This window comes from Castanea sativa, chromosome 11, assembly GCF_040712315.1.
Source record: "Castanea sativa cultivar Marrone di Chiusa Pesio chromosome 11, ASM4071231v1".
In the NCBI taxonomy this organism is placed as follows: Eukaryota; Viridiplantae; Streptophyta; class Magnoliopsida; order Fagales; family Fagaceae; genus Castanea; species Castanea sativa.
Genome location: NC_134023.1, coordinates 65,290,679 through 65,314,237, shown reverse-complemented (window position 1 = coordinate 65,314,237; position 23,559 = coordinate 65,290,679). Strand labels below are relative to the sequence as shown.

Genomic DNA, 23,559 nt, shown 5'->3' with positions numbered 1-23,559 from the left:
ATTAAATGAGTCCCTTTCATTTTCAACACCTTCTTCAACTCTTGGCTTGTAGTACAACTTTGTAACACGACGTCGCATCTACTATTTACGCTAAAGCTATCTTGTTATGTAATGCGCTTGAGGTTTCTAATAATGGACCTCATGTTCTCATCCATTCCTCTCCTCAACAAAAAGGGGAAAAAATTCTTAAGGCCCTATGGAAGTTGTCCCATATTGCCTAGGAAGCAGTTGAATAATAGCTTTATTGAGTCCTGTTATTATCTTTCAATTTACTTGGCTATAAAAATGAAGACTTTCTTTTTTTTCTTTTTCTTTTTTTTGGTAAGCAGAATGAAGACATTCTTTGTTGAAAGTTGAGAGAACAAACACATGGGCAGGTGCATCTTCATTAATGTCATGGTTGGTATATGCCCTGATCAAATTAATACTTCCTAATTTTATAGGCAAGAAAGAAGGATTTCTCCATGCTGCAATTACTTGTTTAGTGCATCAAATAATTAGAGGAAGAGTGAAAAGCTTGGTATTCCTTTTCCTAAAAGCCAATACAGTACCCCCCCCCCCACCCCCCCCCCCCTAAAAGAAGATTTTTAACACGCTTATTAACAATCTTAAATTCCTACCTTTAGAAAGAAAAAGCAAATAAAAGAAAATTATGTTCTAGGGACAATTTTTTCACGACAGTTATTATAGCTTGTTGTGATTGGTGCATAATAAAGTAGTGTTAGTAGTAAACCCAAGTGGAAGCGACAGTCCTCCAATCACAGAAAACATCTCAGCCATTGTGAAAAATTGTGTACTCCATGTAGCTGGAATACAATGAAAAACAGAAGCATAGTTAAGAGACTGGACAGATCTGGCGGTCAAATGAAACAACCACATCTGCTTCAACATGAAGAGAGAAATACATGTAACTGAAATAAAGTTCAACACCATCAATTCAAACAACCAACGTAGAGTGGCTTTATTACATGGGCTTCAATCAAAAACAGGCTGTCAGATCTGGACAACTCCAGTACTACGGTTATGCTGGCAACATTGTCTGCATTTATCAAAAGCTGCAGCCTATAGTTGGGACCATCCATGTTATTATGCTGACAATTCTCAAGAAAACTATAGGTCCAGATTGCTTCAACTAAGATTGCTGCACAGTCAAGATGAAAGGAATTCAGTCTTCTGAGTGCATATTAAGGGTGAAAGAGATGAGAACTAAATCTTTAATTATTTGGTTGCTGATATTAGAAATTAGAATCTACATAGATAGCTTAGTTCAATTTTCTTGCTTTTGTTAAATGTTTTCTAATTTTACCACTGCTAGTGCAGATGCTAGTTCATGTTCTACTGCCTAAACTTAATTAAACCGAAAGACCAAAAAAGAAAGTTCATCACCATCTCATTGACTTGAAGTTGCACAAATGTTGATCAATATAACAAACTTGAACTGGTCATTATTCTACACAAAGGTGGTGAAGCAGGATCGTACACCTTACATGAGTACTACACCTCTTGTTATCCACAACAATAAGTCTAAAGACACAATTTTTCTCACAAATTTTTCACAATCGTTGAGGTGGGCAAGTTATGAATGATAGATAATAAAGTGATGTTTCTAGCACGCCAAAATTAATACTAATTTTTCGATTTAATAAGTCTTGATAAATACTGTGAAATGTGTTTGTAGCAATACTCAAGAACTAACAGTGGTAGATTTGCAGTCAATCACCATATGTTTATCCTTGTGAAGGAGGACACAAAACCATGTTCTCTGCAATACCCTCCACTCCATATTCTCAATGATGGTGAAGATATAATTGAAACCCCGATGCTTATTTCCTGCACTCAAATCCTTATTCATGTTCTCATACTTTGTGCATGATTTTATTTGCATTTTTGTCAACCATGCAACTCATATCACCCCTCTCTCTCTCTTCTACACAGAAATCTGAAAGAGAACAAGACTAGTCTATGATGTGCTGTGTACATAGATTTTTGTATCCTAAATTCTATTTACTTAAAGATTTTGGAAGTTGATAAGATATTTTGTTTTTTTATTTATTTAATAATTCGATAATTGGAGGGAGGAATTTGAAACTTAGAAATTTCGTGGAAAACAACAAAAATAGTACAAAGGTTAAAGCCAAAAGCAAAAATAAAACAAAACAACCAAACAAACAAACAAACCAAAAAGACTTGCGCATGGGATGACTAGAATAACTATTTGTTAGCGAATGGAAGGTTGACCATTCGTTAGTGAATGCCTTGATGAGCTGGTCAACTTAGTCAGGCAAGGCTATCTTTTTTTTTTTCTTTTTTTTTTTTGAGAACTCAAAGTTGTTCCAACAAATTAGGAGAATTGAACTCTAAATATTTTTGTTAGAACCATTAGGAAGTGTGAGTGAGTTAAAGTGCAAAGCTCTTGGTCAAACAATCTGTGAAGTTTGTTATTAAAGATTTAATTAAAGAAGTTTGTTATCAGTTATGTGGACTAGGAAAAATTTTAGTCAAATTTAATTAAAGAAGTTTTTTTTTTGTTTTTAACTAATTCATTTTTCAGTCCCACATACATTAGATTATTTATTTGTTTTCTACTTTTTTTTAAATACTATTTATTTATTTTATTTTATTCACAAACAAATAGGACGATCAAGATAGGTCACCTAATGACCAAGATCGGCCAGTCAACAACTAAGATCGACCATCCCACAGCCATTGCACACTCACAGAGAGAGAGAGAGAGAGAGAGAGAGAGAGAGAGTTAACAATAGAAAAAGACCAAGAGAGTTATTGCAAAAGGGAAAATAAAAAATCTTGTTACTCACTTGTTATTGCACACTCCATATATACTTCCTTTGAACTATGTTATCATGTTAAATTACCGATTGTCCTAAAATCTTAAACTATTAGGAAATAGTGAATTTAATCACTTAACCATAATTCCCATAGAAATCATGTTTTCAAAAGTTTGTATGACGAGTGTGCAATAGTAAGTGTGTTAATATCATTACTTATAATAAAATATTTATTTTGTTTAAGCTACAATATCAATTAGTTTGGACCATGCTCTATACTCCATAGCTCGAAGTTATTTTGGATAGCTACAAGCTAATCCAATCCAATCCAATACTGTGCTTTTTTAAGTTGGTCAGTAAAATTTTTCTGGACTAGCAGGTTAGATAGTCCATCTTCGAGCTAGTTCATCTTCCAATTGGTCAGTAAAATCAATATATATATAAAAGCAGAGACCTCATTGTGTGAGGGTCTAAACTTTTGCCAAGTGACACCTTCTATGAAATTTCTCTACAATCATCCAACTCTCTTATTAAGTGACTAAGTTTACATCACAACTCTCTCTCTTCTTTATGTCTTTTAGTATACCAAATGTTTCAGTTTTTTTTTTTAATTTTTATTTTTAATAAAAAGGGATACTAATAACTAATGAGATCGAGATAGATAATCTTCTAGCATTTCTGTTGCCTAAATTACACAAATCCATATCTTTTATTTACTGTAATCATTATTATTTTATTTTATTCTATGGGAATCCTTATTATTTTATGGTTATAAATTTACATACAAACATCTCATAAACAAAGTTTCCCTCACCTATTAGTCTTTTTTTTTAGTATGACAGGTTTTTACATTAGTTATATAAAAAGTTTCTGCCTTTATGATTGTGTAGATGCATTAATCATAGCTTGCCTCCAGAATGACGTTTTGGTTTTCAACTTTTTGTTTTCACATTATGTACATTATCAATACTCTGCTATAATGATTAATGTAGGATTTTCTAAATCTTTGACTCCCCAACCTCTCTCTCACACTTTGCCTTCCCCTCTCAACTTTGACCATATGCCTCCATTCTCTTTCTTTCTCTCTTAAAAAAACTTTCTTTCTCTTCAAAAAAAAAAAAAAAACCTTTAATAGTTAAATTTCCTAAACTACTGCTATTCTCAAATTTTGTTTCCATACTCACAATTTTTTAAAGCACCAAGCCAATGGAAGAAACCTATTGCTCTTGTGATCTTTTGTTGTAGTCAGTGACTATCCATTGCACATTAAGTGGCCTTGACATGTATGAGTTCAAGCTATCTTTTGTTATTTTCAAAATTTCATTTCTTCACTTATAATCGGTAGGGTTAAGATCGTGAGATTCTTTGTTTTCCTATTTTCTGTTATAGGTTGCGTTATTGTGTATATCGATTTCCAAAAGATGCTTGAAGTCTAGAACTGAGAAGTCAATAATTGTTTATTTAGTGTAAAAGTCACATTGTCATTGTCATTTCAAGATTGTCTAATCTTAGCATATGACTTGAGTAGACTGGTCTTTTCAAAATAAACAAAAGCTAAACATGTTGTAAATCATAAATTGGATTATAGGGATCAAGCAGTAATCATCTAGGGTGGAGGTGTTTTTTTTTTTTTTTTTTTTTGATACAAAATAGAAATTTTACTTTAGCCAAGTCTAAGTATATATGTGTGTGAAGCTCTCTTGGAGACTTGAACCCGCCCTTACTCCCATACCCCTACAAGACTTATACTTGTGGAGTGATCATCACACCAAGGATATGCAGTGGTAGGGTGGAAGGGATTTAGTCAAAGGCAATTGAATTTGTAGAGGAAAAACAACGCGACTATTCAATCCGCATTCTTTAGACTCCAAAGCTCATTTCTTGAGTAAGTTTCTTGATATTTAATTAAAGAAATACATATTGACTTTTTTCCAACAATAAATTGAGTTTTGGGTTAATGGTTTTTTTTTTTTTTTTTTTTTTTTGAGTTTTGGTTTAATGATGAATGTATAATGATCTATATGTTGTGTGTGCTTTCTTTTCTATGAATTTCAATAATGTATGAATCGAGGATTTTAACATTTGGTTTATTAAGGTTTCTTTCATCTTTATTTCATTATTTTGTTTAGCTTTTGTTATTTTTTATAATGAACTCTTACTAACAAAATTTTATGACAATTATGGTATAATATGTGTACAACATTCTCTAAACTTATCTTACATAAAATATTACAATATTATCCGTGCATCGCACGGGCAACTTACTAGTTTTAGTAAAAAGAAAGAGCTACTCTCTCTCTCTCTCTCTCTCTCTCTCTCTCTCTCTCTCTCTCTCTCAGGTTTCTTAAACCACTCATTCCAACAACAAGTGGATCTCTCACTGTCCAACCAACTTTCACCTTTAATTGTTCAGCTGACCCCATTTTTACAATTTTCTTGTTATTTTCAGCCTTGGCTTGCTGTGCCACCTAGTAATGTTACATCACTTTACCCTTCAAAACAAAGTTGTCGTAATCATTGGTGCAATCAACTTTGTCGACACAATCATACAACTATATTCTGTACAGATCTCCTGAATTGACAGAACTGTTTTTCTTAAGAAAGAACAAATTGATAAGGTTACATGATCCACAATAAGATAGGAAAAAGAAATCAATTTATTAAAATAGTGATAAATAGTTAAATACCACACACGTTTAGTCCTTTTCAGTAGTTGAGAGTAGAGAAGAAGAGATCATTTAGCACCTTTGATAAATTCAACCCCCTTTTAACAATGCTAAATTGCTAATAGATGAAGTTTGTTATTCACAGAGTACTCACTAACAAGAGCTAATATTTTTCATGCCACCCATTCCTAATTGGTTACAGTGGACTCCTAAATGTCTGAGTTCCACACAAACAAGTGGCGGCTAAAGCAAAGCTACATCTAAAAATCAAAGTGTATTCAGATACATGTAAAGGGAGAATTGAAGAAAAAAAAATGAAATATGGTAACTTTTTAACTTGTAGGTTGAATGGGATAAGCTATTGAGAGAATGAATAGCTCAGCCAACAATCCTTCAATGAGATATCAGCAGTACTACAAGCAACCAAAGAATTAAACTCTGAACTTCTTGGGGCCTTTGGGAAATGAAGAATTTGCCTCTTCATCTTTAACATGGAAGAAAGCCTACGGACAATAACTACCTGTCTTCATGTTTTTGATCTCTTCTGCTTTTGAGGAACAAAGCGAACCCCTTGTTTGCCAAGCTCCACAGTCTTCACTTTACCATCATCCAGGGTAACAGATAACAATGATGTGCCTTCGATTACATTGGTAACCTCTCCCTTATGCCTGGATATAAATACAAGGAAATACAATTTAACCCACAATGTAAAAACATTGCTCAACAAAGTAATCAACACATTGAAGGATTTATAGCACAAGTTCATCGGAAATAGGGACCTTGAGTTTATATCAGAAAGGCATTAATCATTAATTTATAATGACATTGCAATAAAACAGCAATGAACGCTTCATTTTTCTTTTTCCCCTTTTTTTGTGAAGGTGGGGAAGGGGCAAAGAGTTTGGTGTGTAAAGAAAGGCTTGGAGAGAAGAACAACTTCAGCTTAAAACACACTGTTCCTCATGGGCTGTGTTTTTCTATATTTTTCCTTCATCATGAATGAAAAACTTACCATGAATTGTCAGATGACTGATGAACTTCAACTCTCTTTCCAATTGCATCTTTACCCAACTTTTTCAGTATCCAATTAGCGTCCATGATCTCATCCATCAAATTGTCTTGATTCAACTGTGTCACATCTTCATCTTCATTAGATAATGTTTTATCCATGAAGGGAGATGGTCTCCTTCTTTTTGACCGTTGGCCCTTGATAGAACTCCTTTCTTCCTCAGGCTGAGGAGAAGTTTGATTTTCAATAGTGGGTTTCTTAAATTTGAACCTCAGCAAAGGTTTGGAATCTTTTGGCAAAGAATGCGAACCAGGTGCCTGAGCATAATCATCATTACCTTCATTGTAAGTCTCAGGCCTGCTTTCTGATGGTTTCCCCAGCAATACCTTGCTACCTCTTACTTCACCCAAAGATCCAACTGCAGCTGCATTTCCTTCATTGCTTCTCTTTCCCAATGAAATTCGTGTAGGCTCTTGAGTACTATTTTCATTTGCATCAGCACTACTCAATCTGCCAAATTTGGGGTTTGAATCAGAAACATCCGATCTAACTTTTCCCAACTTTATCAAATTTCCTTCCTTCCCAGCAACCTTCAAAAGTTTCACTTGGCCAATGCTATCAGTTCTGTCTCCTGCAAATTCATCCATTAATGAGAATCAGAGGTATGCTGAGAAGTGAGAACTAAGAAGTGAGGAAGCCAGAAAGAAAAAATAAATAAATCCTACCTTTACCATCTCCAGGTTTAGCAGTGCCAACCGGTCTATCTGCCATAAAATTGTCACTCGTCTTCCACTGGCTTGTACTCACATTGCCTGCTAATGAACATGAAACCATGAGTCATACGCACAGAGGGAGAGAGGGTAATATTAGTCATTTGTTAATAAACTAAAAATATTAGTCTATACATAAACAATAAAGTCAAACAAATTATCTTTAAAAAAAAGTATTTTGGGTTCCTTCTTGGTATTTTGGGTACTTTTTTTTTCTCGGTTAAATCATTAAAATGCGAAAGGCAAAACCACAAAGATTAACTGTTATCAATCATCAGCCAAAAGCTTGTGTCAGGATAGTCTAGACCATCACTGTAAGCCGAGAATGACAGACAATATAGTGTTTTATATATATATATAAGGTGTCTCTATTCAAATGAGGAAGATAAACTATATAGAACTAAAAAAAGCTTGTTGCAATAACTGCAGATTCTTATTAAAGCACACACAAACAGGAAAACACACTGATATATCCTCCCCTTTCACCTAATAAGCTCATAATAATCATCCTCACCTAATTATAATTGATAATACATAAAATGGAAAAGTTAAAAATTGTAGGCATACCATTGGAAGTCATCAGATCTTGTTCTCTTTGGAAGCTTGAAGCATCAGACCTAGGGGAGTTGGTTACATTTATTTTTCGAGCACCTAGATTTATAACTAACTTCTTTCCTTTCACATTTTTTGACTTGTTAGCATGTTTTCCAGAGTCCTCACCAGTATCTAAAACATGAGGCTTATTACTCTTAATTCGAACAACTCTAGCAGCCTTATCTTCGTCACTCACCATCACCTCATCAACAGACTTGTGTTTCAAAACCCCAGGCTGATTGACCGTGCAAACCCCATCAGTATGATTCAGAGTTCCAGCCACAGAAAATGAATATTTTTCTGGTCTATGGGACTGCTTATCATCATCATTCTTCTCATCATCCACACTGTATCCAAAAGACTGGGTATCGTTATGTCCTTCAAAACTCTCATGCGATTCTGTTTTACCAGTCAAAGGTGCCTCATATACTTTTTTCTTTGCATTCTTCTTATTTGAATATTTCTTTCCATAATCCTTGGCTTTTTTTGGTGACTTCTCAGCTAACCCTTTGAGAGAAAACTTCAAGGACCGGCCAAATTCATTCTTTAATCTCACAGGACCATTTTCTTCATCATCTGAATAAGGTGATATGGAAAATATTTCTTCTTGGGTTGGCAAACCTGTAGCAGCCCTCAAGTTAGCAATCAAATCCCGATCAGCTTCGTCTCTTCTCCTCCACAGTTCTTGAATAGCATCCTCAATACCCTGGACCTGAAACAAAATTTTAGGTACAAAAAAAAAAACAAGTCAAACTCAGCAACCCCTAAAAAAAGGGACAAAACACGTGCAAGAACTCTCTTTTCAACCAAACCTGATAGCATTCCCCACGACATGTGGGGCATCTATACTGTAGATTTCCATCCACTTGAAACTGCAGATATCTTTCATCACTGCAATACATTATTTCTGGTCATCAGCAATCTAATATCAGAAAGTTAAGAACTAATTCACCTACTTTAGAACTCAAAGAAAAAAAAAAAGGTTTTACTTCTTGACGGGTCAGATCAGTTATATCGGGAGTGATTTCTAAGGTCAGGGTTCAATATATGCTATTCCTAAGCAAGAAACATAAGAGCTAATAAAAACAGGAGAAAATGAGAGATTCCATCAAAAATTCCTCACTGATCTGATATGTTCAAGTAATCGTCACATGCTTGTTTGATAGCAGATAAAGAACGTGCAATATCAGAACATTTAACTATTACAAACAGCCCTTTAATTCTTAACTTTTTATTTGCCTGCTTCAGAAGGGTCAAATAAACCACACACACACACATGCATAAATATTTAATAAATAAATAAAAGTAACTTCTTCCAGTTGAACCGAGTTTCAGTTGATTGTTTGTGGTATTGCATGTCGTGATTTGTTGTAGATTGCTAGAGCTGCCGTTAGCCACTCTCATGCAACTACTGGCAATATCTTTCAATGAACTCATAGAAATATTTGTTTTTAAAAAAAAACTTTAACTTCTTCAATAATGTGTCAATAGCCTCCCCTTATGGTAAGTGAACAGCTTCCTTTTTGTTCTTTCCCTAAGCCCTGGCCTTCCCCAAAAGGAGGAAGTCATCTTCCTTCACCAATGTCGGACAGCACTCAAAACCAGCTTATTATTGATTTTGTAGTGGACTAGGGTTCAAAAATTTTATTTTAGGGCTTAGGATTGTAGAAGAGATGTAGGATTTGTAGGTTAATTGAAGAAAGAATGATGCCAGAATAACAATGGCAGCAGCTGTTCTGATGGCTTTGAGGTTGGATTTAATGGATAAAAAATAAAAGAACCTTAATTTTATGGGTTTCAACATATACATCATTTCAAGTTGTGAAGAGGGAGATGCTGTACTTTAAATGTGAACAGTACCAATAAACAGGGCACCAAAGCAGAAAAAGGACTTGGACAAAACTAGCAATATTCACGCAGATTTCAATTAAACTAGCAGTATTCACGTAGATTTCAATTACAAAACCTAATGGGGAAGAAGAATTATCGTTATCACAAACTTTTATCATGGTAACCAATCTTTAATAATGATCCATCCTCAGAAGCCTGCAATAAAACATGTGAATATAGTTGCAAACACATTAGGTCTATCAAAGAACAGAGGCATGAATGAAACCTGATGCCATCACACTGGCAATGCACCCAGCGCTGGCAAACATCACAGCAAACCATTGGTGTTGATTCTGAATCTCTATATACCTACAAAATTGGAGAAACACATCTAGTCAAGTTCTTTTTTTTCTTTTTCCTTTCTTTGGATAAGAGAGGTATCAAATATCAACACTCTCACACATGCACGTACACACACACAAGGAAACAACAGATTGCAAACACTAAAGAAGTTACATGCATGCATGTACTTTCCCTATGGGTCTTAAAAACATGACCTCACCCTCCTCCTTATTCTTACAAATGGAGGAAGTGTCATTTGAGCTAGAGCACATTGGCTACATACGTACATGCACCACTATAACACATTAACTTTTCCCCCTCATGAAAAAGCATCAAACTAAACACAATAATCATAGACAATGCTTTCCAATTGAATAATGTAAAAGAACATCAGAAAGCCCATGAATTTTATAAAATAATAATAATAATCAATACCTTCAAACAAACAGGGCAATAATTTCCCTTCACAAACAATCTTCCACATGCATCGCAGCAAGTGTAACCCAGAAACCACCTGTAAAGTTAAAAAGAAATCATGAAGAGGAGTACTCAGTTTGTGGATAAGTACAGATCAAGGTCATAAAAAAATTGGTCAGCCATCATCCTTGAAAATGCAAAGAACAAACATAAAACTCATAGTGTGTAACATCACTTTACTCTGAACTTCAAAATAGAAGTGAAAACAACATAAGAGGCATTAAGTTCCCTTTCTTTATACACATACGTTCATATGGAACCTCACTGTAACCCCTGGTCTATGGGGAAAGAGGGGCGCCATTTGGTCCAAAAAACCATTGGCAATTTAATATACAGGAGAAAATAAAATCATAATAATATAAGAAAATCATATAAATTAAACAGTAAACCAAACTAAAACTTCCACAGTGGATTGAATTGTTCTCAAAATTCTTTTTGATAAGTTGTTCTCCAAATTCTCATATTGAGACGATAGCTCACACCAAAAATGAAGTCCAACCAACAAACAAAGCTCTAGAAGGCCAGATACACATGAAGCAGTGCTAAAACCCAATATTTAGATGTTTACAACTTAATCATCACAATATCAATGAACATCAAATTTATACAAAAGAACCTATTATATATGTGAACTTTGATTATAACAATCAATACCTTACACTTGAGCCATTTCCCGGGACATTGGAGCCACAGCTGTGACACCTTGTATGTTTTGGGCACAAATAAGGCCCAGCACTGACATTCTGCATTATCAAAAAACAAATATGAGTAACCTCTTTTAATCAAGATAACAGAAGTTCAGAACAAGCATTTTACACCCTACCTTGTGAGATGGCTGCTGGCAGTAGCAATGGTGAGCCCCATCACACCTTTTACAGAACATAAATTTATTTGGGTCTCCAGTTTTCAGGCAAACCTAGAGAAATCAGAAAGCAATGACGCATAAGATCAAAGAATATTAATTATAAAGAGAGCAGAGCATGTTAAATCATCTATGCAATCAGCCAGTAATGAATCTTTATCTAGTGTGAAAACACCACATAACAACCAGATATGCAGAACATCGGTGAGTAAATATAAGATGTTAATGCGACTCTAAGGGCTAGACACCTTAAGGCAGCAAAAAGGCTAAAACTTCCAGAATTTCTACAATTTAATTGAAGGTTGTGATAAAATAACTTAACTAACTCATGTTACATGATGGACAGAAGAAATAATTATTTTAAGCAATATTCTTGTACTGCACATAGAGGAATAAATCCATTTGGGAAATATAAGCACTTTAAACTCATTTCTTATGGACTTACACTGAGCTTGATCGCTACTTGCTGGTTGAAGAGGACATAAGTTTTCATGCTATAAGTTTCCAGTTAATTGATGTGATTTGTATGTTAATGAAAATTAGAATCAGTGTAATGCTCTGGATCATCTCAGTTCATAAAACTTCCTCTTGTCCATTTTACTAGCCTATTGACCATGTTTCTGTGTTGTTTTGCATTCGCAATTTTAATTTTCTTTATATGCAATGTAAAAGTAGATGCATCGGAACTGATTGACTGAAAAAGGTACAAGGGCATATTGTATGATCCTAAAATATAAGACATGATATGATGACAAACTGTATTTGTGGTTATGTTGTACCATGTACTTATATTGTACTAGTATTACAGAAACAAAATAATAATTACACAATAAAAAAGGGAATAGTAGAACTGGATAAATAGCAATAAACTTCCAATTTAGAGATTCAAAGAAAGAAGAAATTTGACTTTCAATCATAAAAAGACTTAATAACAAGAGTTCACTAGTATTGCACATCATCATTTACCTCACAAATCCGACAAGAGGGGCAGACCCATGAACTCCAGTGAAATAGATCTGCAATCAAGTCCCGCAAATGAGAATACATGTAGCTTATAGGGTCATATATACTTTTGGTCAGTAAAACTTACCTCTATGTTGAGCCCAAGATTTCAAGCAGCTCCTGTGATACTTCTTGCCACATTTCTTGCATGGAAGCATCCTTCTTGCTTTCTCACTACCTTCATTTTCACCAAAAAAGCACAGCCGGCACATTACATTCATGTTAGACAGACCCTGCTCTTCTCCAGCTTGACCTCTTGAAACATCCTGTTAAAAAAAAAAAAAAAAAAACCCAATCAATATAGTAACATCAAGAAATAAGAACATGATATACAAACAAAGAATCCCAAATTGCAAGCATAAAAATCCACCTAACGCAAACTGGGAATTTTTTTTCAATCTCTTCAAGACAATGCCATTGCACATAAAATGAGTAAAAAACTAAATTGATTGCAAAAGAAAATGAAAAACACTCTGCTTACAACCTCGTTAGTATATTCTCTAGATCTTCTAGAATAGAGGGTGCAAGTCCGTGTTCAATTCTCTAACATATATATGTTTTCTAAATTTTCATTGCAATAAAAAGGGCAATACAAACATCCAACAGGATGCAATTTAAAATTTTGACGAGAAATGAATGACCTAAACTATCACTGGATTTAAATTTTAAAATAAGAAACAAAAACACAATATCAGATAACTTATAGTTCACAAACTCAAAGCTCCATACAATTGTAAAAGGTTATTTTATACCAAACTCCAACTAAATAAAATGCATGAAAATGCAAATTATCTATAACGAAACTCTACATCAAAGTGAAACTTGCGACATTATCTGCCACTCAAGGCTTCAAGCTCCAAATACAACACTGAATAACAAAAATATAATATTTCCTACGCATAGAGTTGTAAAATTCAAGCTTCAACCAAACCTAATTTGCCAAAATCCACTACAATTCAACCCCAAAATTCACTAAAATATTCAAATTATAAACCAATTGAGAACCAAGAAACAAAAAAAACAATATCATATAAAATTTTAAAGGGGAATTTTATACCAAACTCCAACTAACTAAAACGCATGAAAATGCAAATTATCGAAACTCTACATCAAAGTGAAACGTGCCACATTCTCTGCGATTCAAGGCTTCGAGCTCCAATTACAACACTGAATAGCAAAAATATAATATCAAGTAACCACCAATACAAACCTAAATCTTTTTATATATAGCTTTCGCAAAATCATAAGTGAAAATTCACAGATATATAAATAAAACAAACAATTTCTTACACATAAAGCTGCAAAAATTCAAGCTTCAACCAAACCTAATTCGCCAAAATCCACAACCAAACCTAATTCACCAAAATTCATTAAAAATTCAAATTATAAACCAATTGAGTAACAAAAACCTCACCACAGCCAGATCACCGGACTCGAACCTCCTAGCGTAGTCCTCCGCAGCGACCATAGCAGCAGCCGCCTTCTTCTGCAGCGCGATGCGCTTGCTCTGCGCGGAGGCAGCAGCAGCCACCTCATCCACCACATTTCCCCCGCCGCCGCCACCAATCCCTCCGCCTCCACCGCCGCCGTCCACAACCGGCGGCGGAAGCAACGGCGGCGGAGGCGGAACCACCTTCGGAACCAAAACCTGAACCGTATCTTTCCATCCTTCTTCTTCTTCTCCTCCTCCTCTCTTCTCCCTAAACCTAATCCCCAACGGGTCCCTCAGAAACTCCTCGATCCTCGATACCTCCTCCGCGAACTCCCCTCTCGCCTTCGCATTCTCTAGCCCCCGCGGAAACCCTAGCGGACAGAAACAGATTCGCCGGCTGCAAAAAAAAAACACACACACACACACACAAATTTTCAAATTCAAAAAACACAGCTCTCAGAGCCGCGAAAGAGAGACAGAAAAAAGAAGAAGAAAAACACACAAATATTCGCTCGCGCTCGAACTGTTAGAGTGAGAGAGAGAGAAATAAAGAGAGCGAAAGAGAGAGAGAGAGAGTGAAGGGTACCATGTAATTGGGCAAGCAACGTGAAAGGCCATGTAGATGAAAAAATTGTTGGAATTTGAATTATTTTTGAGTTTTGGGTGAGTTGAGTGTTAGGGATCGCTCGCTCGCTCGCTAGCAAAAAAAAAAATTTCTTTTTTTTTTTTTTTTCTTTTGGGGGGGTTCAAAAAGTTTTTAAATATAAAAAATAAAAATAAAAAGGGGGGTTTTGGTTTTGGGGGGTTTAGTTTTTTTTTTTTTTTTTTGGGGGGGTAAATTTAAGGCGGCCATGGATGGGTTATGTGTGGGTGTGTTGGGCAGGTTTATGATGTGGTGAGGGATATAGGAGGGAAAGGGGGGATTTAAACGCAGAGTTTTGGGGGGGATGGTGTGCGGGAAGGTAGGATCTAATCAGAGGATGTGTGAGCAATCAGAATCAGAGGTTGGGTTGAAAAAGGTCAGAGTAAAGAAAGGTTATTATAAGCCAATTGGGAAGTAAAGCCGTATTAGGATTGATGATTGATGTTTGCACACCGATAATATTTAGGAAAAATACTTAAAATTAGATAACATATATATATATATATATATATATATATATATATGATTTGTAGATTTGATAAGTTGGGATTGGTGGATGGAAAAAATGATAGCTATGGTGGACATGTGTATTTGATATTTCCACCTATCACAACTTACTGTTTTATTTTTTATATATAAATATAATGGATTCTTAACTTATTGTTATAAGAGACTTTATTGCTAAATATTAATTAAGGTATGCATAAATCAGGTTGAGTTGTGTTAAAGGTGTTTAGTTGTAAACACCAAACCATTAAGGATTGCATTATGTTAGATTAGGCTGTCAAATTAAAGTAATTTTGTCAATTCTAAAATACAAAAATAAATTAAATATATGAATTTAAACTAAGTCTTGAAATCCAAAATAAATGAAACTAACCCATTTAAAAATACATAGTTCTTTTATTAAAAAATTTATTATTATTATTATTATAAGAAAATGAACAAAGTGAAAACATGTAAATCTAATTTGTTTATGAGCTCGAGTTTACCTCCTATTTAAAGTAATATTAAATTGGGATTCCTTAATTTTTAATTCTCAATTCAACTAAACTTGTTTACAAACCTATCAATTAAAACCAAAAGTTGTTTTCAACATGCCTTAAAGTCTTTTTTTTTTTTTTCTTCTAATCATTATCAAATGCCTTAACAATTTCTCACATTCCTACGTAAGAAAACAAAAGTAGACCACAAACTATCAAAATATGCTTAATGTATTGATGATGTTTGTGTTTAGTTCGAAGAGCCCCTTATCTTCTTTTGGAATAGTTATTTCTAGTGATGGAGCTTCAATTCACTCTTAACTTTTATGCTTTATTGGGTATGGTTTTGGAGGAGCGTGATAGAGATAAATGCCAACTATTTAGTACCATAGTTTGCCTTTCACCTTCCGGCTCATTGCAAACTTGCCTAAGGCAGGGGAGGATGGCTCGTTTTCTCCACTCGCAGCTCACAAGGCACCCATTCGCTGATGGGAGGGGAGCAACTAATAATCAAACTGATTCCCCCCCCCCCCCAACTTATAAGGTATTATATATATACATACATATATATATACACTATTTTTATGGAATCGTATGAGTAAGGAGTTATTTGAAGGGAAATGTTGTTCACTATTAAATCTTGTGCATTATTTTGTCAAACAGTTAGAAACCTTCCATTATGCTCATAGAGTTGATGAACCCCCTTTGATGCAACAACGGTTGAGATAGAAACCTATATGTATTAAGGTTTTTGGTTGTTAATGACTCTTTTTTAATGGCCACGTGGTACAATTTTACTATATACACGCGCTACATCAATATTTATCTTACACAAACAATAAATAATGAGTTTGGGGTTAAATATCGTAAAAACCCAAAAGGTTAATATTTTATACAACTGCACATATCAAGCTTTCTTTCCAAACAAATCTATATATTTTCATATTAGGCTCATGACCCATAAGCCTATCACCTCATGAGATGGGCTCATCACCCACATCTTATCTACATCATGAAATGTGCTCATGACCTAAGCTTATCTTGCATCACAAGTTAGGCTCAAGTTCATATATTGTCAAGGCTCACGGTCCATAATGCTTTTATCATATTTCATAGAACAATTTTCTAATAAAACTCATACTTACTCGTTTACCCCCCCCCCCCCCCCCCCCAAAAATAACTCATATTTCCACTAAATGAGTTTGAAGGGAAAATGCCCAACTTCAAGAAAGCTCGAGCAATTTACTATTTTTATACCATCGCTTGATCTACTAAAAATATATATAATGACAAGACTTCATATCATATCCCAAGCTCATGAATTTTCATGAGGAACACTTAGGAGTTGCGGTTCGAAGGGCCAAGAGATATGTTTAGTATTGGTTTGAAATTGACATAGAAACATGAAACTTGACATGTATTTCTCCAATTTGCTGACCTCTAATGGGCTACTATGTCTCAAGCAATCTTTGGTCAGCATCCTCGTAGTGCTTAACAATACTTAGGATGTGAGACTCTCAATTACTCATTACCCAAAACTTAATCATAAAATAAAATTCTCACAAAATGACTAATCATACACAAATCACGCAATTTGAATGCCTTGCAATAAATTTGTCACATTAAGTAATTTACATGTACAACCGTTTGAGCACCTTGCACCAATCTAGAATATTGATCATTGCTAGCGTGATGGTTACTTCACACGGATAAGTACTTATGGGGTAGGAAGCAAGAGTCGGTGTTTAAGTCTTCGGAATGAAACTTCACACACATACACTTAAATTATACCTGGGTAGAATCTTGTCTCTAATAACAAAAAAGAAGAAGTTATGTTTAAAAAAAATGTAATCACTTTGCATATATCATACCTTTTAAATTTAGAATCTAGGAAAACTAATAATTCTTGATGATTTGGATGGAGGATTCTCTCCAATTCCACACGTGTAATTGGTATTATCTATTGATGGTATTAGTATACCTACTTGACAAAGTGATACAGATTAACGCGTTATTAATGAAACAATTAAATTTATTATATTATTGAAGTGATACAAATTATCTTCATTCATAAATGATCAATTTGTAAATAAGGAAAAATATTAAAAAATAAAATGAAAATAAAGAAGCAGTGGTAAGTAGTGCACCATGGCTTGTTTCATAATTCAAAATTGATTATTTAATAGTTTTAAAAACTTGTATAGTCAAAAGAACTGAAAAAGGGAATAATCACTGGTTTTATAGTCCGACCAGTGGTCGAACTAATAACATCATAAATAATTTAATTATTAATTTTAAATTATATAAAGTAAATAATAGCTCATTATATTATTTACAAAATATATTCAAACAAATTTAAACAATTTTCAATAAGTTCTTTACCTTATTTAAATGGAAAAAAAAACCTATGAACAAACAATCAAATTAAAATTACAAAAACAATAACAATGTTATAATTTTGTTTAATCACTATTTACAACATAATTAAGAATAAATGATTCAATTGAACTACTCTTAACTTAATACGATTGATAAGGTTTTTTTGTTTTTTGTTTTTTTTTTTATGTTTTTGTTTTGTGTGTGTGGAAGAGATCTATTCTAAAATAGAAATGTGTTAAATTAGATGTTAGAATCATTGTTTAAGTGTTGTGGAAATACGTGTGAGTGAAAAAGTGTTGTGAAAATACGTATTGTGGTGTTTAAACACTGAAAACTGTTGTTTAATCGGCAATACCAAACAGGTTTCAAATACAAATAATTATTTTTTAATAATTAGGTTATATTTTGTAATATTTGTCGATCAATTAAAATTTAGAATTTAAAGGAAAAAAAAACACCTGGCAGCCATGCATGGGTGCATCATTCCATGTCCTTAAGTACCATATCTATGGCCTTTGCTTTTTAAACTAAAAACTATAGTTTTAAAAATTGGCATGATTAAGATCAGGAAAATAGACTGAATATTAAAAGTAATAAAAAATAATAATAAAAGAATTATGCTATGGACATAACTTTTGACACAATTTTGTACTACAACTCGCTATATGACAAGTTGTGATTGGTAAGAGTGTGTCCTCACATGAAAAGTTGTGTCAAAAGTTGTGTTCCTAGCATAATTCATAATAAAAATGTTAAGAGTAATAGAAAGTTGTGCGTTGTTATTCACTTCATAGTAAAAAACCTGTGCGTACTTCTCTTATTCCTATCCACTCATTTGAATTTTTCAAAAACTAAAAGTTAAAACCCATTTGAATTTTTCAAAAACTAAAAGTTAAAACCCGTGCACGGGGAAATTGGGCGTTTCTAATTTACAAACTATATAGTAAAATGTCCATATTTTAAAATAATTTAGTAAAATCTTCATGTTTTTAAAACTTGATTTTAACAAAATTGAGATTCGTGTAAAACTCAATATTCTCAAAATTGAATTATATTTTTAAGTAGAACTCGATATAATGTCAAGTTCTATTTAAATTTTCAAAAAAATTTAAGTGGTAAAATGTGCATAGAACTTGACATTGCTAATATTGAGTTTCACCTATAACTCGATTTTGTTAAAGCTAAGTTTTAAAAATAGAAATATTTTGCTAAATGAGTAATTTTTAAATAAAAGAATTTTACTACATAATTTGCAAATTAAAGACTGTATTTCTTTTTCTCACAATTTTTCTATAGAATGTTTTAATTTACAAAAAAGAGAAAGGAAAAAGAAAAGAAACGACGTCGTTTATTGGTGCGTACCCTTTTAAACAAAAACACACAACAAAAACTGAGAGACAGAGCGAGACACACAGAGAGTGAGAGTTCTTGAGAAGAAGAAGAAGAAGCAGCTGCAGCTATGAATGCTCCCGATCGATACGAGCGTTTCGTCGTCCCCGAAGGCACCAAAAAGTAATTTCATTTCACACACTTTCTCTCTCTAAAAAAAACCCTCCCTTTCTCTCTCTCTCTCTCTCTCTCTAACCCTCACTTCTTTTTTGTTCAAAAATCACAGGGTCTCGTACGAGAGGGACACGAAGATAATCAACGCGGCGTCGTTTACAATTGAGAGAGAAGACCACACCGTCGGCAACATTCTTCGCATGTACGTAAATTTTAATTAAACTTAATTTTTTTTTAACTTAATCAAAATCCCTAATCTCACTTTGCCTTTTGTGCGTTTTTGTAATTATCAGGCAATTGCACAGGGACCCCAATGTCCTCTTCGCTGGCTACAAGCTTCCTCACCCACTTCAGTACAAAATCATTGTTAGGGTTAGTATTTTTTTTTTTTTTTTTAAAGTTTATTAAGGGGTTTATAGTTTATGCATTTCAAGCTTTATTTTCGGGTGCGTTTGTATAAACTGTTGGAAAACGGTGTTTTGAGTTTAGTTTAAAACTAGTAATGCACGGGCTATTTGTGAAAATATATATATTTATAGACAATTGATGGTTAATAAGAAAATAGCTTACCTAATTTAGTTTGAATTTATTTACAGAAACTCAATCCTAATCTGTTCAAAATTTATTTAGAGTTGGATCGCTTTATTTTGAATTCTAAATAGTTCTAATTAACATTTTGATGCAATAGAAAACAGTTACAGGACACAAGTTATATTACATAAGATTTGGAGAGATCCAACAGTAATGGATTGAATAATGAACAGCTAGAGAAGCTAATTCTAACGCGTTACACTGGATAGTTTTTGGTACAAAAATGGTGTGAAAAGTTAAACCTTGTTAAGTTAGAATTATCATAAGTTGTTCCTGCCATCTTGTCGTGAACCTATTCAATCCTTTTTGCAATAACTGACAAACAAAACTTGTCTAAAACCGAGGTGTTTAGCGTTTATTGTAGCCTCCACGATTGCATCCTGAACTGCTGCTGGGTAAGATTAGATCTCCCTGCAAGTCCTGTGCTGCATATGCATAGCCACTCCATTTGAATTTCCGTTTCCTGCAACCAGCCACTTTGATAATGAGTTGCTAAACCCTATTGGAGACATGTTTATGAGTTGGTCTGCTATGATCTTGAGATTAGGATTGTCCATTTCCAAAGGCCTCCTAGTACCTGCATACAAGAGATTGGGCAGTGAGTGAGAATAACATTTATCGGATTTGGGGTCTTCCCATCGTGAACCACTTGATTTCTATGGTTCCATAGGGACCATAGAATGGTAAAAAGAGATTAGAGATATAGGTCCTTTTCCTGATTGACTATATGTAACTTAAAATAATAAACTTTTAAAATAAAGATTAGAATGACAATGTAGAAAATTAGCTTTTCAAATGGTTATCTGTGGGAAGTCCTAAGGGATGCAAGTTAAATCACAATTAGCAACTTGCCCCAGTTTAGGCTTAGTTCCTTTGGCCTTTTAAATTTTTTATAAGTAATTACATGATACATATTATACATGTATAAAAATAGTTATTAAAAAAGAAAAAGAAGGGAAGGGAACCATACTATATTTTCCATGCTACTGGACATCTAATCATCATCATCATCAGGTCAATAAGCCATATGGTTGAATAAAAAACTAAGCCTAAATTTTGGCTTTTTAAATTTAGGGGTTTTGGGTGTTTATGTGTTTCTTTGTGGACGTATGTATTGGTGTGCTTTGGTTAAAGTGTAATTGTACTTTAAAAAATAAGGTTTTAAAAATTGTACCTTGGATTCTCCAAATTTAATGTTGTGACATTGGAAACTGTTACTAGACATAAGGAAGTTACATTTATCAATAAGCCTTATGGTTGAATTTGATGGGCGAATCTAAGATACAATGCCTAAGGATTTGAACCTAAGTTTTGCTTTTTTAAATTTTGGGGTTTTTGGTGTTTTAAGTGTTTCTGTGCCTATATATCTATAGGTGTGCTTGTTTTTGAATTTCTGTACTTGTCCTTAGGCTTACAATCCTCTATAGTTTATGGGGTAACTAACTCTAACCATTCATGAGTGGTTTTTTTTTGGATAGGTTTTACAATATATTTTTTCTTCTTTGAAGAAAAAAATTCCCACAGATTTTAGAATGTGCAAATGGGTCAGTGACAGAAAATGAGTTGCAAAAACCAAAACCCCAAAAAGGGCAAATGGGTTTTAGTTTTAGAAATGTTTCATCAATCTATAACAAAAATAATCCTCATGCAAGAGCTTGTATTTGAAGAATTCTAGATGATCTTGATTCCTACATGTATGTGTGTAATGATTTTTTTTTTTTAAGGGTGGGGGGGGGGGGGGTTCCATGTTATTAATTCCTTATCTGTATGAATATGAGGTTTGGGGGAGGGGTGGGGAGTAGCATAATGATAGTTGTATATGGCTGATTCATTGATTTATGCAATTATAGTGTTGTTAATGTGCTGGAGATATGAATTTAGGGTTTGTCCATTTGTGGGTGTATGACATTGGTGGCTGACTTTGATTGATTTGTTGAGGATGCTTGGCAAACCCCAAAAAAATTTGAGATTAAGGCTAGGTTGTTGTTGTTGTTGTGGGTGTTTTACATTGCTGTGCGTGCACACACATTATACGTTGTCAATTCATCTGAACAACATCTTGATGGATAAGAATTCCTTTTTTTTTTTTTTTCCCATGAATTGATCTCTTTTGTAGTTCATAGGTTGGAGTGTTTTATATGAACTGTCCTATCGAATTTTTTATAGAGATTCTAGTCTTAATGATTTTGGTGTATTTCCATAGATACACACCACTAGCCAGTCATCACCAATGCAGGCATATAACCAGGCTATCAATGATCTGGACAAGGAGCTTGACCATTTGAAGAATGGTTTCGAGGTACAACATCTCTCATTACCCTGCTTTTAGTAAGAGTGTAATACTTAATGTCATTTGGAAATATTAATTGCTCTTTGCCCATGTCTTCATGATCAAGCATCTCTCATGTATACAGTTAAGAAACTAGTATCATATTTGTAAGCATTAGAGGACAAGGAATTCTGAGATGGTGTAGAATCATCTCATTTTTGCAGAACATCCTATGCCTACTCAGGTTTCTATTGAGAGTTTCAACTTGTGATGGATGAAAACTAAGATGCTTTCTATGGGATCAAGGAAAGATACTTCCTTGGAATGAAAATTGAGGATGCACCAACATTGAAGATTTTTTCCCCCTGTTAAATGTAGAAACAAGCAATTTGCTGCTTTACTGGAAATTGCTTCAATTTGTCTAGTCCATGAGATAGTGGATTGTTTCTTTATTAATTTTGGCCTTCTTTGGAGGACATAAATTTGAATGGCAAAATATCTATCTGACTGACCATAAAATAGTGAGAGTTTATGAATGTTTCATTGGTTGTAGTTCACTAATTTGAGATATTGAGATCTGTCCTCATTTCCTATATTGGCAAGATTATAATACTAATATAATTTCATATCCCTGCTTGCAGACTGAGATGGCAAAGCATTCAAGGGAGTTCTAATATGCATTCAATGCATACCAGGAAGCAGTGTGTTCTGCTGTTTTTGTTGGTGGTATTTTCTTGTAAATGGTATTTGAAGGGAATGGGCTGATTCTATGAAACTTTTGCTTTGAATCTGATGGTTGTAATGGATTAATGAAGTTTATGTGGTGATGAAGAATATTAAATGTGTCCATTGGAGGATTTGATCATAGCCTTCACCAGTAGCATTTCAGTGTTTTCTGATCTCTAGCAAGGTGCATGGAACTAACTGGACCATATGGATCTCATGTATCATATTCATAGCTGTCTTTTAGGGTTTCATCTGTGAGTTGACATAGTTTTATCTTTTACCTTTCAAAAAAAATAAAATTGATAAGTCTTATCTTTTGAAGACGAGTTCACAGTATTGTTGCTGCATCATTTTTATCCAGCACTTGGACTATTATGATCTTGATTTAGGCTCCTTTGCGATATGTAGTAAGCATTCGGCTCTGCAGTGAAACAGAATCTTCATAGATGGCACTGCAGTCCAATCTAAAAAAGAGTTAACACTAATAGTGAGAATAAGTTCGTTTTGAAAGTCAAGATTTATGTGTGTTTGGACGTGGTCTTTTGCAGATTACTTATTTGCTGAAAGTCATTGAAGTGTGGTTGTACTTACTAAAAATGGTTATAAAAACTATACATGACCAATTAAGGTAAGAAGCTAAAAGGAAACGTTGTTGGCAAATAACGGCTCTTCCGGTTATTTTAGCTGTCATGACT

General features: G+C 33.9%; 2 protein-coding genes across 4 annotated transcripts; one reads left to right on the top strand and one right to left on the bottom strand.

Moving 5' to 3' along the window:
• Positions 1-5,551: 5,551 nt before the first annotated feature.
• LOC142615881 (uncharacterized) lies at positions 5,552-14,501 on the bottom strand. 3 transcript variants are annotated; one of them, XM_075788797.1, is made up of 13 exons: positions 14,357-14,501; positions 13,753-14,167; positions 12,427-12,604; positions 12,303-12,352; positions 11,298-11,390; positions 11,129-11,217; positions 10,433-10,511; positions 9,942-10,024; positions 8,638-8,716; positions 7,799-8,537; positions 7,187-7,276; positions 6,465-7,092; positions 5,552-6,120 (listed from the first exon to the last, which is right to left on the bottom strand). In XM_075788797.1, exons 1-13 carry the CDS (start codon positions 14,386-14,388, stop codon positions 5,979-5,981), a joined length of 2,697 nt encoding a protein of 898 aa, XP_075644912.1. In that variant the 5' UTR covers positions 14,389-14,501; the 3' UTR covers positions 5,552-5,978. The 3 variants fall into 3 exon arrangements, with proteins under 3 accessions (XP_075644912.1, XP_075644913.1, XP_075644915.1); XM_075788798.1 differs by having other exon boundaries at positions 7,187-7,273; XM_075788800.1 differs by lacking the exon at positions 5,552-6,120 and having other exon boundaries at positions 6,461-7,092.
• Positions 14,502-19,133: 4,632 nt separating this feature from the next.
• LOC142617457 (DNA-directed RNA polymerases II, IV and V subunit 11) lies at positions 19,134-23,190 on the top strand. The gene is made up of 5 exons (XM_075790331.1): positions 19,134-19,287; positions 19,391-19,480; positions 19,572-19,650; positions 22,073-22,168; positions 22,780-23,190. The coding sequence occupies exons 1-5, from the start codon at positions 19,235-19,237 to the stop codon at positions 22,810-22,812; spliced, it is 351 nt and encodes a 116-aa protein (XP_075646446.1). The 5' UTR covers positions 19,134-19,234; the 3' UTR covers positions 22,813-23,190.
• Positions 23,191-23,559: the final 369 nt, after the last annotated feature.

Bases quoted from the DNA above. Each gene is read 5' to 3' on its own strand.
- LOC142617457 (XM_075790331.1), top strand. From the start codon at position 19,235: ATGAATGCTCCCGATCGATACGAGCGTTTCGTCGTCCCCGAAGGCACC. The intron at 19,288-19,390 runs GTAATTTCATTT...CAAAAATCACAG, and splicing joins GTCCCCGAAGGCACCAAAAA to GGTCTCGTACGAGAGGGACA. The intron at 19,651-22,072 runs GTTAGTATTTTT...GTATTTCCATAG, and splicing joins AGTACAAAATCATTGTTAGG to ATACACACCACTAGCCAGTC.
- LOC142615881 (XM_075788797.1), bottom strand. From the start codon at position 14,388: ATGGCCTTTCACGTTGCTTGCCCAATTACATG. The intron at 11,391-12,302 runs GTAAATGATGAT...TGATTTCTCTAG, and splicing joins CCTCTTGTCGGATTTGTGAG to GTTTGCCTGAAAACTGGAGA. The intron at 10,025-10,432 runs GTATTGATTATT...CCAATTTTGTAG, and splicing joins ATTGCCCTGTTTGTTTGAAG to GTATATAGAGATTCAGAATC.